The sequence below is a fragment of the Pongo pygmaeus genome, chromosome 21 (assembly GCF_028885625.2).
Source record: "Pongo pygmaeus isolate AG05252 chromosome 21, NHGRI_mPonPyg2-v2.0_pri, whole genome shotgun sequence".
NCBI lineage: Eukaryota > Metazoa > Chordata > Mammalia > Primates > Hominidae > Pongo > Pongo pygmaeus.
The window spans coordinates 39,331,423-39,346,643 of NC_072394.2; the positions used below are offsets into that span (position 1 = coordinate 39,331,423).

Genomic DNA, 15,221 nt, shown 5'->3' on the forward strand with positions numbered 1-15,221 from the left:
CAGGGCTGTAGGAGCATAACAAGAAATGGAACAGAGGCCAGGCGCAGTAGCTCACGCCTATAATCCCAGCACTTTGGGAGGCCAAGGCGGGTGAATCACGAGGTCAGGAGTTCGAGACCAGCCTGGCCAACATAGTGAAACCCCACCTTTACTAAAAGTACAAAAATTAGCCAGGTGTGGTGGCATGCACCTGTAACCCCAGTTACTTGGGAGACTGAGGCAGGAGAATTGCTTGAACCTGGGAGATGGAGGTTGCAGTGAGCCGAGATCACACCACTGCACTCCAGCCTGGCGACAGAGACTTTGACTCAAAAAAAAAAAAAAAAAAAGAAATGGAACAGAGCCTTCTAGGGATTCGGAAGTAAGAATGTTGATAAGGTGACTCATGGTGGAATAAAAATAACTGGTTCGTGACCACTCTTAGGGATTTGGTATTGAAATCTGGGAAGAATGGGAAATGCACTTGTGTGGTTGATCTAAGTGTGGTGTAAACTCAATCCCTGCTATGTGACAAACACAGATAGACACTAGAGGTACAACAAGGACACTTTAAAATAAAATCCCAGGCTGGACACAGTGGCTCACTTGAGACCAGGAGTTCGAGACCACCCTGGTCAACATGGTGAAACCCTGTCTCTACCAAAAATACTAAAAAAAAAAAAAAAAAAAAATTAGCCAGACGTGGTGTTATGCACCTGTGGTCCAAGCTACTTGGGAGGCTGAGGCACAAGAATTGCTTGAACCCGGCAGGTGGAGGTTGCAGTGAATTGAGATCGTGCCACTGCACTCCAGCCTAGGCAACAGAGCGAGACTCTGCCTCCAAAAATAAATAAGAAAATCCTAGCCCCCACAAACCAGGCAGCCCTAGATTGAAGTTCAACAAATAATTATAAAAGTATTCAACCACAGTTGAAAAGCAAAGGGTGCTTTGAAATGTTCTTACAGGTTACCTGATGTAGCCTAGGGTGCCCGGAGAATGACCAAAACATTTTCCTGGGAAAGTGACTTTACTAAGTGAGCAAGAAACAAACAGGCTTAGGCGGGAAGAAAAAGAATTGCAGGCAGAGGAAACAGCTCAGAGGCAGAGAGGACTGAAACTGTCTCCTGGATTTAGCAACTCTGAAGTCACTGGTGATCCTGGAGAGAGTACAGTGATGGCATCAGAAAAAAAGGTTCAGGAGAAAATGAGAAACAAAAATGTAAGAGGCGCGATGGCTCACGCCTGTAATCCCAACACTTTGGGAGGCCGAAGCCAGCGGATCACGAGGTCAGGATATCAAGACCAGCCTGGCCAATATGGTGAAACCCCATCTCAACTAAAAATACAAAAATTAGCCGGATGTGGTGGCAGGCACCTGTAGTCCCGGCTACTCAGGAGGCTGAGGCAGGAGAATCGCTTGAACCCAGGAGCTGGAGGTTGCAGTGAGCAGAGATCGTGCCACTGTACTCCAACCTGGGCAACACAGTGAGACTCCGTCTCAAAAAAAAAAAAAAAAAAAGTAAGAGAAGGCAACTCTTAGAAATTTGGCTGTTCAGAGGAGGCAAGATGTTAAAGAAAACAAAATTACAGCTAGATAGGAGGAGTAAGTTCTAGGGTTCTATAGTACTGTAGGATGACTACAACTATAGTTAACAGTAATTTCCTTTTTTTTGACACAGAGCCTTGCTCTGTTGCCCAGGCTGGACTGCAGTGGCACAATCTCGGCACACTGCAACCTCTGCCTCCTAGGTTCAAGTGGTTCTCCTGCCTCAGCCTCCTAAGTAGCTGGGATTACAGGTATGCACCACCACACCCAGCTAATTTTTGTATTTTTAGTAGAGACGGGGTTTCACCATGTTGACCAGGCTGGTCTCAAACTTCTGGCCTCAAGTGATCCACCCGCCTCAGCCTCCCAAAGTGCTGGGATTACAGGCATGAGCCACCGTGGCCGGCCTAGTTAACAGTAATCTATTACATAGTTTTTTTGATATGGAGTCTCTCTGTCGCCAGGCTAGAATGCAGTGGCTTGATCTCGGCTCACTGCAACCTCCGCCTCCTGGGTTCAAGCGATTTTCCTGCCTCAGCCTCCCAAGTAGCTAGGATGACAGGCGTGTGCCATCATGCCTGGCTAATTTTTTTTTTTTTTTTAATTTTAGTAGAGACAGGGTTTCACCATGTTGGCCAGGATGGTCTCAATCTCCTGACCTTGTGATCTGCCTGCCTCGGCCTCCCAAAGTGCTGGAATTACAGGCATGAGCCACCGTGCCCGGCCTATTACATAGTTTTAAATAGCTTGAAGGAAAATATTGAATATTCCCAACACAGAGAAATGATAAATGTTTGAGATGATGGGTATGCTAACTACCCTGATCTGATCATCAGACATTTATATACACTATGTACCCCATGAAAATAGACAGTTATCATTTGTCAATTTAAAAAATACATAAAATAAAAACATAAAGGAAAAAAAAGACAGCAAGAAAGAAGTGCCTGGAGAGGAATTTGGTGCCTTAGAAAGGTAAGGGAAGATGAGTCTGACCCTGAAAAAGAGGAGAGGGGAAGAGCAGTGTGGTGTTCATGATTTTCTTGAGATAGGCTCTTGCTCTGTTGCCTAGGCTGGAGTGCAGTGGTGCGATCTCAGCTCACTGCAACCTCCACCTCCTGGGCTCAAGTGATCTTCCCACCTCAGCCTCCCGAGTAGCTGGGACTACAGGCATGCACCACCACACCTGGATAATTTTTGTGTTTTTGGTACAGATGGGGTTTTGCTGCAGCAAGCCATGATCATGCCACTGCACTTCAGCCTGGGGCACAGAGAGAGACCCTGTCTCAAGATAAACAAAAGTTTAAACTAACATTGGCTGGGTGCAGTGGCTCATGCCTATAATCCCAGCACTTCAGGAGGCTAAGGCAGCAAGATGGCTTGAGGCCAGGAGTTTGAGACCAGCCTGGGCAGCATGGTGAGACCCCATCTATACAAAAAACTTAAAAATTAGCTGGGCATGGTGGCACATGTCTGTAGTCCTAGCTACTCAGGAGGCTGAGGTGTGAGGATCGCTTGAGCCCAGGAGTTTGAGGTTATAATGAGCTGTGATTACATCACTGCACTCCAGCCTGGGCAACAGAGTGAGACCTTGTCTCTAAAAAATAAATAAATAATTAACACTAAATACAATAAAAAATGAAGTTATTCAGTTACAGCAACCACATGTCAAGTGCTCAACAGCCGCATGCAACTAGTGGCTATGGAAAGGGACATCACTAACCAAGAATATCTCTGTCACTGCAGAAAGTTCTATGGGACAACACTTCTCTAGAACACAAGTAGAATTACCCTAAGCCTTTGACAAGAACAAAGCTGTTTCCCCACTATAAGAATGGGAATACAGAATACAGTGGCAGATGGAGGAAGGCTTGTTTCTTTGGTGAGAAAGGTCTAAGGAGTTGCTACCTAATGGCCTATAGTTTATCTTGGAAATAGGAGCCAAAGGTTGGGTTACTCATGAGGATGAATACAGCTGGAGGTGGGAAGCATGGTTGGAGTTCTGAGAGGAGGGAGGACAGTTTGAAATGATGATGATGATTATTAGTAGTAGTATTTTTTGAGATGAGGATCTTGCTCTGTTGCCCAGGCTGGAGAGCAGTGGCGTGATCTTGGCTCACTACAACCTCCGCCTCCCAGGTTCAAGTGATTCTCCTGCCTCAGCCTCCTTGAGTAGCTGAGATTATCAGCACCCACCACCATCCCTGGCTAATTTTTGTATTTTTAGTAGAGACAGGGTTTTGCCATGTTAGCCAGGCTGGTCTTGAACTCCTGACCTCAGGTGATCTGTCTGCCTCGGCCTCCCAAAGTGCTGGGATTGCAGGCGTGAGCCACCGCGCCTGGACTGAAATGATTATTAGAGACTGGGAGAATCACACTAAGCCTGCCAGAAGGCCCAGCTTAGTTTTGTGACCGGGAATTTATAGATATGCCTGTACAGTGATAGTATCCAGGAGCATTTATGTGTCCAGGTATGGGTGTGGAGATGTTTAGATTTGATTCATCTAGGTTGTTTGGCCTTCTGCTAGGTAGATGCAAAGAAGGAAAAGAGAGTTGAGGGTAACTGCAGAAAATGAGTGAATTACTGTATCACGTTACCTAAGATACTTTTTTTTTTTGAGATGGAGTCTCACTCTGTCGCCCAGGCTGGAATGCAGTGATGTGATCTCGGCTCACTGCAACCTCTGCCTTCTGGGTTCAAGCAATTCTCCTGCCTCAGCTTCCCAAGTAACTGGGATTACAGGTGTGTGCCACCACGCCTGGCTGATTTTTTGTATTTTTAGTAGAGATGGGGTTTCGCCGTGTTGGGTAGGATGGTCTCAACCTCCTGATTTCAAGTGATTCACTTGCCTTGGCCTCCCAAAGTGCTGGGATTATAGGCGTGAGCCACTGCGCTCGGCCTACATGTGGAGAGAAATGAAGATAGAAGGCCACTGACAAGCTCGAAGAAAGTGAGGACACAATAAACTAGAGGGCCTGATGAGCTAGGAAAACGTGGATGAGGAAGAAAGGGGTTTGTGGACAGAGAAAAGTATGTTTAAACTAGTGATTTTACAGGTAGGGCAGTTTTGAATGTTGATAAGGTCCAGGGTGTAATCTGCTGAGACTATTGGCCTGAGGTGCAGTGCTGTCTCGCTCTGTTGCCCAGGCTGGAGTGCAGTGGAGTGATCTCGGCTCACTGCAACCTCCGCCTCCCAGGTTCAAGCGATTCTCCTGCCTCAGCCTCCTGAGTAGCTGGGACTACAGGCACACACCACCACACCCAGCTAATTTTTGTATTTTTAGTAGTGATGGGGGTTTCACCATGTTGGCCAGGATGGTCTCAATCTCCTGACTTTGTGATCGACCCGCCTCAGCTTCCCAAAGTGCTAGGATTACAGGCATGAGCCACCGTGCCCAGCTCTTTTTTTTTTTTGGAGACAGTCTTACTCTGCTGCCCAGGCTGGAGTGCAGTGGTGCAATCTCGGCTCACTGCAACCTCTGCCTCCTGGGTTCAAGCAATCCTCCTGCCTCAGCCTCCCGAGTAGCTGGGACTACAGGCGCAAACCACCAAGCCCAGCTAATTGTTTTGTATTTTTACTAGAAATGGGGTTTTGCCCTGTTGGCCAGGCTGGTTTTGAACTCCTGACTCAGGTGATCCACCCACCTCTGCCTCCCAAAGTTTTGGGATTACAGGCGTGAGCCACCGTGCCTGGCCCCACAACTTTTTCCTCTGTTTGTATGCAGGCAATAAAAAAAATTAAAATGTATTACTTGTGTAATTAAAAAATTTTAATTAATATAGAAAATGTAATCACATGACCACAATTTTATTAAAAATAATGGCAAAACATCACGAATAAAATGTTTTTGTGGTTAATAATATTGGTTCTGTTTGTGAGGGCACAGATGACTTCCTTCCTTTTATCTTTCTGTATTTTTCTAATTTGTTAAAATGAACATGTACTACTTTTATAATGGTGGGTGCTTTATCTTTAAAAAAGTATTCACTCAGTTTATTACTGGGCTAATTACTTACATCCACTATAAAATCTTCAGCCTTCAGTTTCACGTCTAGCAATTCTTTGGGTTTAGCATTGGCAACCTCTTTTGGAAGAGATTCATAGTCCTCCTGGAAAACACAAGACTCCCCATGTTAGAATCCATTTTTCATCAAGTCTTCGAGCCACAAACAGGTTCTCTTTATGAAAATGGCACCTAACTAAGAAAAACGATTAGAGATATCCTTAACAAATATAGCTCCTACCAATGTCACTCGTTAAACAAATAGAGCAATTTTTGTAAAAAATTGTAAAAAGTGGCCAGGCGCAGTGGCTCACGTCTATAATCCCAGCACTTTGGGAGGCCCAGGTGGGTGGATCATGAGGTCGGGAGTTCGAGACCAGCCTGACCAACATGATGAAACCCCGTCTCTACTAAAAATACAAAAATTAGCTTGGCGTGGTGGCGGGTGCCTGTAATCCCAGCTACTCGGGAGGCTGAGGCAGGAGAATTGCTTGAATCCGGGAGGTGGAGGTTGCAGTGAGCTGAGATCGCGCCACTGCACTCTAACCTGGGCGACAGAGCGAGACTCTGTCTAAAAACAAACAAACAAACAAAATTCACATTTTGAAAAAAAAAATGTGACATTAACCTATTAGTACAACAAGAGGAAGTAAAGTATAACCCAAGAAATTATTGAGGTAGGATGTGGTTATAAGTATGACTTGTGTTATGGCTTTCTGGCAAAGAGAAAACTCTTCAACAAGTAGGAGGTGAAAATAGATATTTGAGCTAAAGAAGACAGGTATGTGCCATCTGAGAGACTGATATCCTGTGAAGGAACCGAGTCATTACAACAGGTCACCACAGCCTCAATGAAGCTCATGCAGGCACTTTCTTTTGTGGTTCCTTTCCCTTATATTCATTTTCTCATGCTTGAATCTAGCCAAAATTGGAGACCCACTCTCACTTCCTGGATGAGAGCAAAGATTTGGAGTTAAGTTAGACCTGGCTTTTGAATCCTGGCTAAATATGCTTTCATGAGCAAGTTATTTAATCTCAGTGAAGCCTCAGTTTCTCTATCTGTAAAACAGGCCGAAGACCCCTGCACTGCTGTGAAGATTAAATGAGAATACATATAAAGCACTTAGTACAGAGTCATAGTATCACGATAGGTTAGTGGTTTCCTCTTGGAGGACAGAGATAACCTTTCACTAATGGAAAGATGCCTGATAACTCACCCTTTTAATCTTTACTTGTCCTGTTGGCTGGGTCTCACCCACATACTTGAATAGATTACGGTATTCAATTTGTTTTAAAATCTCTCGTGCGTCTTTCAATTTGGGATCAGTAGAGTATAAAATCTCCAGAAAAATGTTATCTGCCAATTTGATGACATTTCAGTTATATTAAAATAAAAACACAGAGTTAAAGAATTATATAGTGCTATTCTACTGAAATGATCTTAACAGGCAGTTCACAAATGTAGGTACATTATTTTAGCAATGTGAGAAAATTTTTTAAAAGACTTAAGTGAAAAAACCTTTTAAAACTGTTCCAGTCTGCCAGTCATAGTGGCTCATGCCTGCAATCCCAGCACTTTGAGAGGCCGAGGCGGGCGGATCACTTGAGGTAAGGAGTTCAAGACCAGCCTGTCCAACATGGTGAAACCCTGTCTCTACTAACAATACAAAAAAATTAGCTGGGTGTAGTGGCGGGCACCTGTAATCCCAGCTACTCAGGAGGCTGAGGCAGGAGAATTGCTTGAGCCCTGAAAGTGGAGGTTACAGTGAGCCAAGATTGTGCCATTGCACTCAAGCCTGGGCAACAAGAGCGAGACTCTGTCTCAAAAAAAAAAAGTTCCTGTCAATGTCTTGGATTTACTTCCAGGTAATCCAGAGAGTGGGGAAGGATAGAGAGAAATAAGACTGCATTGGAATTGATGACTGCTGAGCTGGGTGATGGGCACATAAAGGTGTATGGATTTATTGTTGACATGTTTTATTTTGTCTTTAAAAAAGAATGGTGGCTAGGCGCTGTGGCTCACACCTGTGATCCCAGCAATTTGGGAGGCCAAGGCAGGTGGATCACCTGAGGTCAGGAGCTCGAGACCAGCCTGGCCAACATGGCAAAACCATGCCTCTACCAAAAATACAAAAATTAGCTGGGCATGGCGGTGCATGCCTGTGGTCCCAACTACTCAGGAGGCTGAGGCAGGAGAATCGCTTGAACCCTGGAGGTGGAGGTTGCAGTGAGCCGAGATGGCGCCACTACACTCCCACCTGGGTGACAGACTGACACTATCTAAAAAAATAAAAATAAAAAAAAGAGAACGGTCCTGAAGTATTTACAAGCAAAATTATGTCCAGGATCTGCTTCAAAATAGTCCAGTGTTTGACAAGAGTGGGTAGATGAGGAGATGAAGCAAAACTGCCATGTGTTGATAACTGTTGAAGCTAAGTGACAGGTACATGGCTTTGTAAATTTCTATAATAATAAAACAATGATTTTTTAATGTCCCATTCGATGATGAGAGTAGAAGAAACGTTTTTCCTTTCTTTTTCTCCCAATTTTTATTTTGAAAAATTTCAAAATAAAATATCCTTCACTTAAATTCAACAATTGTTAATGTTTTTCTGCACGCTTTCTCCGTATATATATCTCTGTGCAATTTTTTTTTTTTTTTGAGACAGAGTCTTGCTTTGTCACCCAGGCTGGAGTGCAGTGGCGTGATCTTGGCTCACTGCAACCTCTGCCTCCCAGGTTCAAGTGATTCTCGTGCCTCAGCCTCCTGAGTAGCTGGGACTACAGGTACATGCCACGACGCCCAGCTAATTTTTGTATTTTCAGTAGAGATTGGGTTTCCCCATGTTGGCCAGGCTGGTCTCGAACTCCTGGCCTCAAGTGATCCACCCGCCTCAGCCGCCCAAAGTGCTGGGATTCCAGGCATGAGCCACTGCACCTGGCCTTTTTTTTTTTTTTTTAAGGAGACAACGTCAGGTTCTGTGGCCTAGGCTGAAGTGCAGTGGCGCGATCATAGTTCACTGCAGCATCAAAGTCCTGTGCTCAAGCAATCTTCCTGCCTCAGCCCTTGAGTAGCTGGGACTACAGACGTACACCACCATGCCTGGCTAAATTTTTGTTTGTTTGTTTTTGAGACAGGGTCTCGCTCTGTTGTCAGGCTGGAGTGAAGTGGCACGTGATCATGGCTCGCTGCATCCTTGACCACCTGGGCTCAGGCAATCCTCATGCCTCAGCCTCCTGAGTAACTGGGACTACAGGCACATGCCACCATGCCCAGCTAAACCAAAAGCTAGTTTAAATGTAAATATAATTTGAAAAAATTAATCTTCCTGCCTCAGTCTCTTGAACAGCTGGGACTAAAGGCACATGCCGCCACACCTGGATAAAGATGATTTTTTTTTTTTTTTTTTTTTAGACAGAGTCTCACCCTGTTACCCAGGCTGGAGTGCAATGGTGCGATCTCGGCTCACTGCAACCTCCGCCTCCTGGGTGCAAATGATTCTCCTGCCTCAGCCTCCAGAGTAGCTGGGATTACAGGCGCCAGGCTGGTCTTGAACTCCTGACCTCGTATCTGCCCACTTCGGCCTCCCAAAGTGCTGAGATTACAGGCGTGAGCCACCATGCCCGGCTGACTTTTTAAAATATGGCATCACTTGCATTATTATGAATGAAAATTAAAAGTAAATATCTTCAGCTTGTTCAATTTTTTTTTTTTACTTTTATTTTACTTATTTATTTATTTTATTTTTGAGAAGGAGTCTTGCTCTGTCATCCAGGCTGGAATGCAGTGGTGCCTTCTCAGCTCATTGCAACCTCCGCCTCCTGGGTTCAAGTGATTCTCGTGCCTCAGTCTCCGAGTAGCTGGGACTACAGGCACCCGCCACCACGCCCAGCTAATACTTTGTATTTTTAGTAGAGACAGGGTTTCACCATGTTGGTCAGGCTGGTCTTGAACTCCTGAACTCAAGTGATCCACCTGCCTCAGCCTCCGAAGATGTTGGGATTATAGGCGTGAGCCACCCTGCCTAGCCTTACATGTATATTTTTAAAGAACAATGTATATAGTTCTTGTAATTTAATTTTTAAATTTTTTCTCTATTATTATTATTATTTGATACAGGGTCTCGCTCTGTTACCCAGGCTGGACTTCAGTGGTGCAATCTTGGTTCACTGCAACCCCGACCTCCTGGGCTCCAGTGATCCCCCAACCTCAGCATCCTGAGTAGCTGGGACTACAGGCACGTACCACCATGGCTAATTTTTAAATTTTTATAGAAACAGAGTTTCACCATGTTGCCCAGGCTGGTCTCAAACTCCTGGGCTCAAGTGATCCAACTGCCTTGGTTTCCCAGAGTGCTGGGATTATAGGCATGAGCCACCTTGTCTGGCCTATTATTTATCTTTTGATTGAATTTACTGAAAGGTAATGTGAAATCTGTCAAGTTGAATAATAAAAATTTGGGCTTGTATTTTACATGCCTTTTCCCCCCATTTCATTTTTCTAGTAATTCATTTTTATCATACTTTACAGAAATATCAATCTGCAAGGGGTTGGTAATTTTAAAAACTGGTTCTTCAAACATAGTTTAGGAGGAGCTAGTTTAGGTTTCATTCTGTCAGTGTGCAGCAAATAGAATCCAGCTGTGGTAGAACAGCAGCACTCTTGGCAGGAAGCTACAGTAGAGTGATTTGGCTGTGTCTTAGGTCACTTGGCTTCTGTTGTTTTTCTCCATTTTCAGAGCCTCCAGCCTTTCCATGGATTCTGTAAGCTATGTGATTGCTTTCCAATTTTATTTTTATTTATTTTATTTTATTTTTTATTCATGTTTGAGACAGAATCTTGCTCTGTTGCATAGGCTGGAGCGCAGTGGTATGATCTCAGCTCACCACAACCTCTGTCTCCTGGGTTCAAGCAATTCTCCTGCCTCAGCCTCCTGAGTAGCTGAGATTACAGGTGCGCACAACCACGCCTGGCTCATTTTTGTATTTTTAGTAGAGACGGGGTTTTACAATTTTGGACAGGATGGTCTCGAACTCCTGACCTCAGGTAATCTGCCCGCCTTGGCCTCCCAAAGTGCTGGGATTACAGGCGTAAGCCACCGTGCCTGGCCCAATTTTATTTTTAGTTAAACATTTTCATAATTTGTAACTAAGAACTCTGACTGGTGTACACTTTTTGTTCTACTTCTTTTGCTTTATCTCAGTCAACACTTTCCCACATTAAAGAACCAGCTGTGGCTGGGCAGGGTGGCTCACACCTGTAATGCCAGCACTTTGGGAGGCCGAGGCGGATGGATCATCTGAGATCAGGAGTTCCAGACTAGCCTGGCTGACATGGTGAAACCCCGTCTCTAGTAAAAATACAAAAAAATTAGCTGGGCGTGGTGGTGGGCACCTGTAATCCCAGCTACTCAGGAGGCTGAGGCAGGAGAATCACTTGAACCCAGGAGGCGGAGGTTGCAGTGAGCCGAGATCGTGCCATTGCATTACAGCCTGGGCTACAAGAGCAAAACTGTCCCAAAAAAAAGAAAAAAAAAAGAACCACCTTTACCCTTTACCTCTCTTTGCTCCTTTCCACACTAAGCTGCAGATTTTGTTTCTGCAGAAGTGTGGACAGATGTTCCTGGCATCTTGTCTTTTTATAATGAAAATAATGTTAAATGGCCAAGTCAGTTTTTTGGTGTTCAGTATTAATCCAGGTATGAGTTAAATAATGACAAGTCTGGGCAACATATTGGGACCCTGTCTCTACAAAAATTAAAAAAATTACTCAGGTGTAGCTGGGCGGTGTCTCACACCTGTAATCCCAGCACTTTTGGAGGCTGAGGCGGGCGGATCATGAGGTCAGGAGATCAAGACCATCCTGGCTAACAAGGTGAAACCCCATCTCTACTAAAAATACAAAAATTAGCCAGGCGTGGTGGTGGGCACCTGTGGTCCCAGCTACTCGGGAGGCTGAGGCAGGAGAATGGTGTGAACCCGGGAGGCGGAGCTTGCAGTGAGCCGAGATTGCGCCACTGCACTCCAGCCTGGGTGACAGAGCAAGACTCCGTATCAAAAAAAAAAAAAAAAAAAAATTGCCCAGGTGTGGTGGCACATGCCTATAGTCCCAAGTAGCCAAGTCAGCTACTTGGCTGAGGCTGAGGCAAGAGGATCACTTGCGCTCTGGAGGTTGAGGCTGCAATAAGCTGTGATGGCACCACTGCACTCTAGCCTGGATGACAGAATAAAATCTTGTCTGAAAATAAATAAATAAATAAAAATTAAATTTAAAAGTTAAATAATGGGCCGGGCGTAGTGGCTCACATCTGTAATCCTAGCACTCTGGGAGATGGAGGCGGGTGGATCACATGAGGTCAGGAGTTCGAGAAGAGCCTGGCCAATATGGTAAAACCCCGTCTCTACTAAAAATACAAAAATTAGCTGGGCATGGTGGGGCATGCTCTCAGCTACCCAGGAGACTGAGGCAGGAGAATTGCTGAAACCCAAGAGGTGGAGGTTGCAGTGAGCCAAGATTGCGCCAGTGCACTCCAGCCTAGGTGACAGAGCGAGACTCCATCTCCAAAAAAAAAAAAAAAAAAAAGTTAAATAATGTATATTGAGTACTTATGTATCAAGTCTATACTAGGTGCTATGCCTCGTTTAAACATCACAACAAAACTATATGCTAGGTATCATTACCCTCATTTTATAGATGAAAGGTTCAGATAGGTCAAATCCCTTTATCAAAGTCACTTTATTGGTACAAGACAGAAATAAAACTCAAATTCAAAAGGAGATAATTACTTGGGAAGCTAAAATCTTCCCATCGGCTGTGTACAGTGGGTCACACCTGTAATCCTAGCACTTTGGGAGTCAAGGCAGGAAGATCGCTTGAGCCCAGGAATTTGAGAGAAGCCTGGGCAATATAGTGAGACCCTTTCTTTATTTTTTTAAAATTAAATAATTATCTTTAAAAATGAAAAATAAAACAAAGAAAAATAACTCATTGGCAATTCAGGGACATCTTACAGTTTATCTGAGATGGACCATCTATGTTACCTGTTACTTCTTACCTGTCAGCTTAGTATAGGCTTCCATGTCGTCAATTGCTGTAGAAATGCCATACTTTTTTCCTCCAGCACCTGTAATCTCTATGTAGTCGTCTGCTTTGAGGAAAGCATCTGTAATCCTAAAAATCATTTTGCAAAAATTTATGTTTATGAGAAATTTTGAATATTTGCCTTATGTCTTACTTAAGGAAATCTTTCTACTTTAGGGAAATAAAATGAGGCACAATGTTCTAAAGACAACTGCTTCTCCACCGTACTAAATTTGTGCTTGGTGAGCTGTGAGCTGCCATGCTTACTGTGTTCCAGGCACTGTGGCAGGGCTTTGCATTCACCATCTTCTTTAATCTTCCCAACAATAAGGTAGGTGTATTCAGCCCTCATTTTATAGATGCAGAAATGAAGTAAATTTTGATTTAACCAAGTTAGGCAGAAACAGTGCCAGGCTTTGAAACTAGATCTCTCTGAATTACAAAACAACAACAACAACAACAACAACAAAAACTCTTACCAAAGAATTAACATACAAATAGGAGAATGTATTCCAAGTAATCTGCTCATGACAAAGGATAGGTAAAAAATAGGAATGAAGATATACTTCCTCAACACAAATGTGAAAACAAACATGAAAAGTTAATCAATTTAAGGCTATTTTAGAGACATGGAAGAAGTAACTTGACTCACACCCAGTGTTTGATAACTCCTCATGGGTCTTTGAGTCACGGAGATACCTGGCTGTACAGTGGTTCTGACTGGGTCAGGAACAGGTAAAATTCCTGTTGGTTTTACCATTTGGTACTAATTTTGATAAATATTTGACAGGATACAAATAGACATTAATCTTAATCCTTAAAGTTAATTTTTGTCATTAATCTCAGAATTTAAATATTCATGTCCTACCTCCCATTCTCCTGATGAGAATGGTGTGTGAGTGACTACCTGTGCTGAGGTCCTGAGTGATCTCAGCACTCCTGCTTCACATCTGGCCTAAGCCAGCTCTTCTTCCCTTCATCTGCCCCTTTATCCACTTCCCTCCTTTCCTCCAACTAAATTAACTTTATGCTAGATTTTTTTCTTTAAGGAAACCATTTTCAATTTAATCACTTAATATTCACTTGCACTCATCTAGAAATGTCTAGTTGAGCCTAGTATGATACTCTAGCCAAGTATCAAGGAAAATTTTATAGGGAAATGACAATCAAGTTTCTTACATTGTATCAATAATGTTGCCAACTTTGTGTTGATAAGCTCTACGGTGTAAAGAGTTGCGAGTGTGGAACATGTCATACAGATTTCCAACTTCCTGCAGGAAAACATGAAGTAAATATTAATAGGATCAGATTATGTTAACCTTATTAGAGACAAGTATATAGGACAAGGAAGGAAAAGGGATAGTGGCAGACAAGAGGGCTATGCAGCGGGGCTTTTTCATTAATACCTTTGACCCCACTAAAAAATGAGGAGGCAGATTAGTAAAGCCATTTATTGGCTTGCAACTTTCATTTTTTTTTTATTTTTATTTTTTTAAAGATGAGGTCTTGCTATGTTGTACAGGCTGGTCTTAAGTGATCTTCCCACCTCAGCCTTGCTGTGGGATAACACACATCAGCCACTGTGCCCAGCTAACTTTCATTCTTTGTTTTTTTTTTTTTTTTTTTGAGACGGAGTCTCGCTCTGTTGCCCAGGCTGGAGTACAAGTCTTTCATTGCAAGAACTTTCATTCTTTTTCTTTTTTTTTTTTTTTTTTTGAGATGGAGTCTTGCTCTGTTGCCCAGGCTGGAGTGCAGTGGTGCCATCTTGGCTCACTGCAAGCTTTGCCTCCTGGGTTCACGCCATTCTCCTGCCTCAGCCTCCCGAGTAGCTAGGACTACAGGCGCCTGCCACCAAGCCCGGCTAATTTTTTTGTATTTTTAGTAGAGATGGGGTTTCACTGTGTTAGCCAGGATGGTCTCAATCTCCTGACCTCGTGATCTGCCCGCCTCGGCCTCCCATAGTGCTGGGATTACAGACGTGAGCCACTGTGCCCGGCCAAGAACTTTCATTCTTAATAAACTAGGCCAGGTGCGATGGCTCACGCCTATAACCCCAGCACTTTGGGAGGCCGAGGTGGGCAGATCACCTGAGGTCAGGAGTTCAAGACCAGCCTGGCCAACATGGTGAAAGCCTGTCTCTACAAAAATACAAAAATTAGCTGGGCATGATGGCGGGTGCCTGTAATCCCAGCTACTAGGGAGGCTGAGGTGGGAGAATCACTTGAACCCAGGAGGCGGAGGTTGCAGTGAGCTGAGATCACGCCATTGCACTCCAGCCTGGGCGACAAGAGCAAGACTCCATCTCAAAGAAAAAACAAAAAACAAAAAAAAAAACCCTAAAATCTATCACATGCTCAAACTCTGTGACAGGTTCTGTTTTAGGCATCTTAAATTAAATATATATATATTTTAATAATCCTCCCAATAACTCTAGGAAATAGGTATTACTATTCTTATGTTCTTCATTCTTGACTTTCTTTTTTTTTTTTTTTTTTTTAAGACAGTCTCGCTCTGTCACCCAGGTTGGAATGCAGTGGCACACAATCTTGGCTCACTGCAACCTCCACCTCCCAGGTTCAAGCGATTCTCATACCTCACCCTCCTGAGTA

At 43.8% G+C, this 15,221-nt stretch overlaps 1 protein-coding gene across 2 annotated transcripts in view; it reads right to left on the minus strand.

The window, feature by feature from the left end:
- The window catches only part of SAMHD1 (SAM and HD domain containing deoxynucleoside triphosphate triphosphohydrolase 1), a 61,490-nt gene that overhangs the window by 8,309 nt on the left and 37,960 nt on the right, over positions 1–15,221 (minus strand). For both annotated transcript variants that reach the window (XM_054467757.2, XM_063659445.1), the window contains 4 exons: positions 13,792–13,883; positions 12,587–12,702; positions 6,749–6,888; positions 5,545–5,637 (listed from right to left, as the gene is read on the minus strand). In XM_054467757.2, the coding sequence (XP_054323732.1) occupies positions 5,545–5,637; positions 6,749–6,888; positions 12,587–12,702; positions 13,792–13,883 (441 nt within the window). The remainder of the gene's footprint in view (positions 1–5,544; positions 5,638–6,748; positions 6,889–12,586; positions 12,703–13,791; positions 13,884–15,221) is intronic.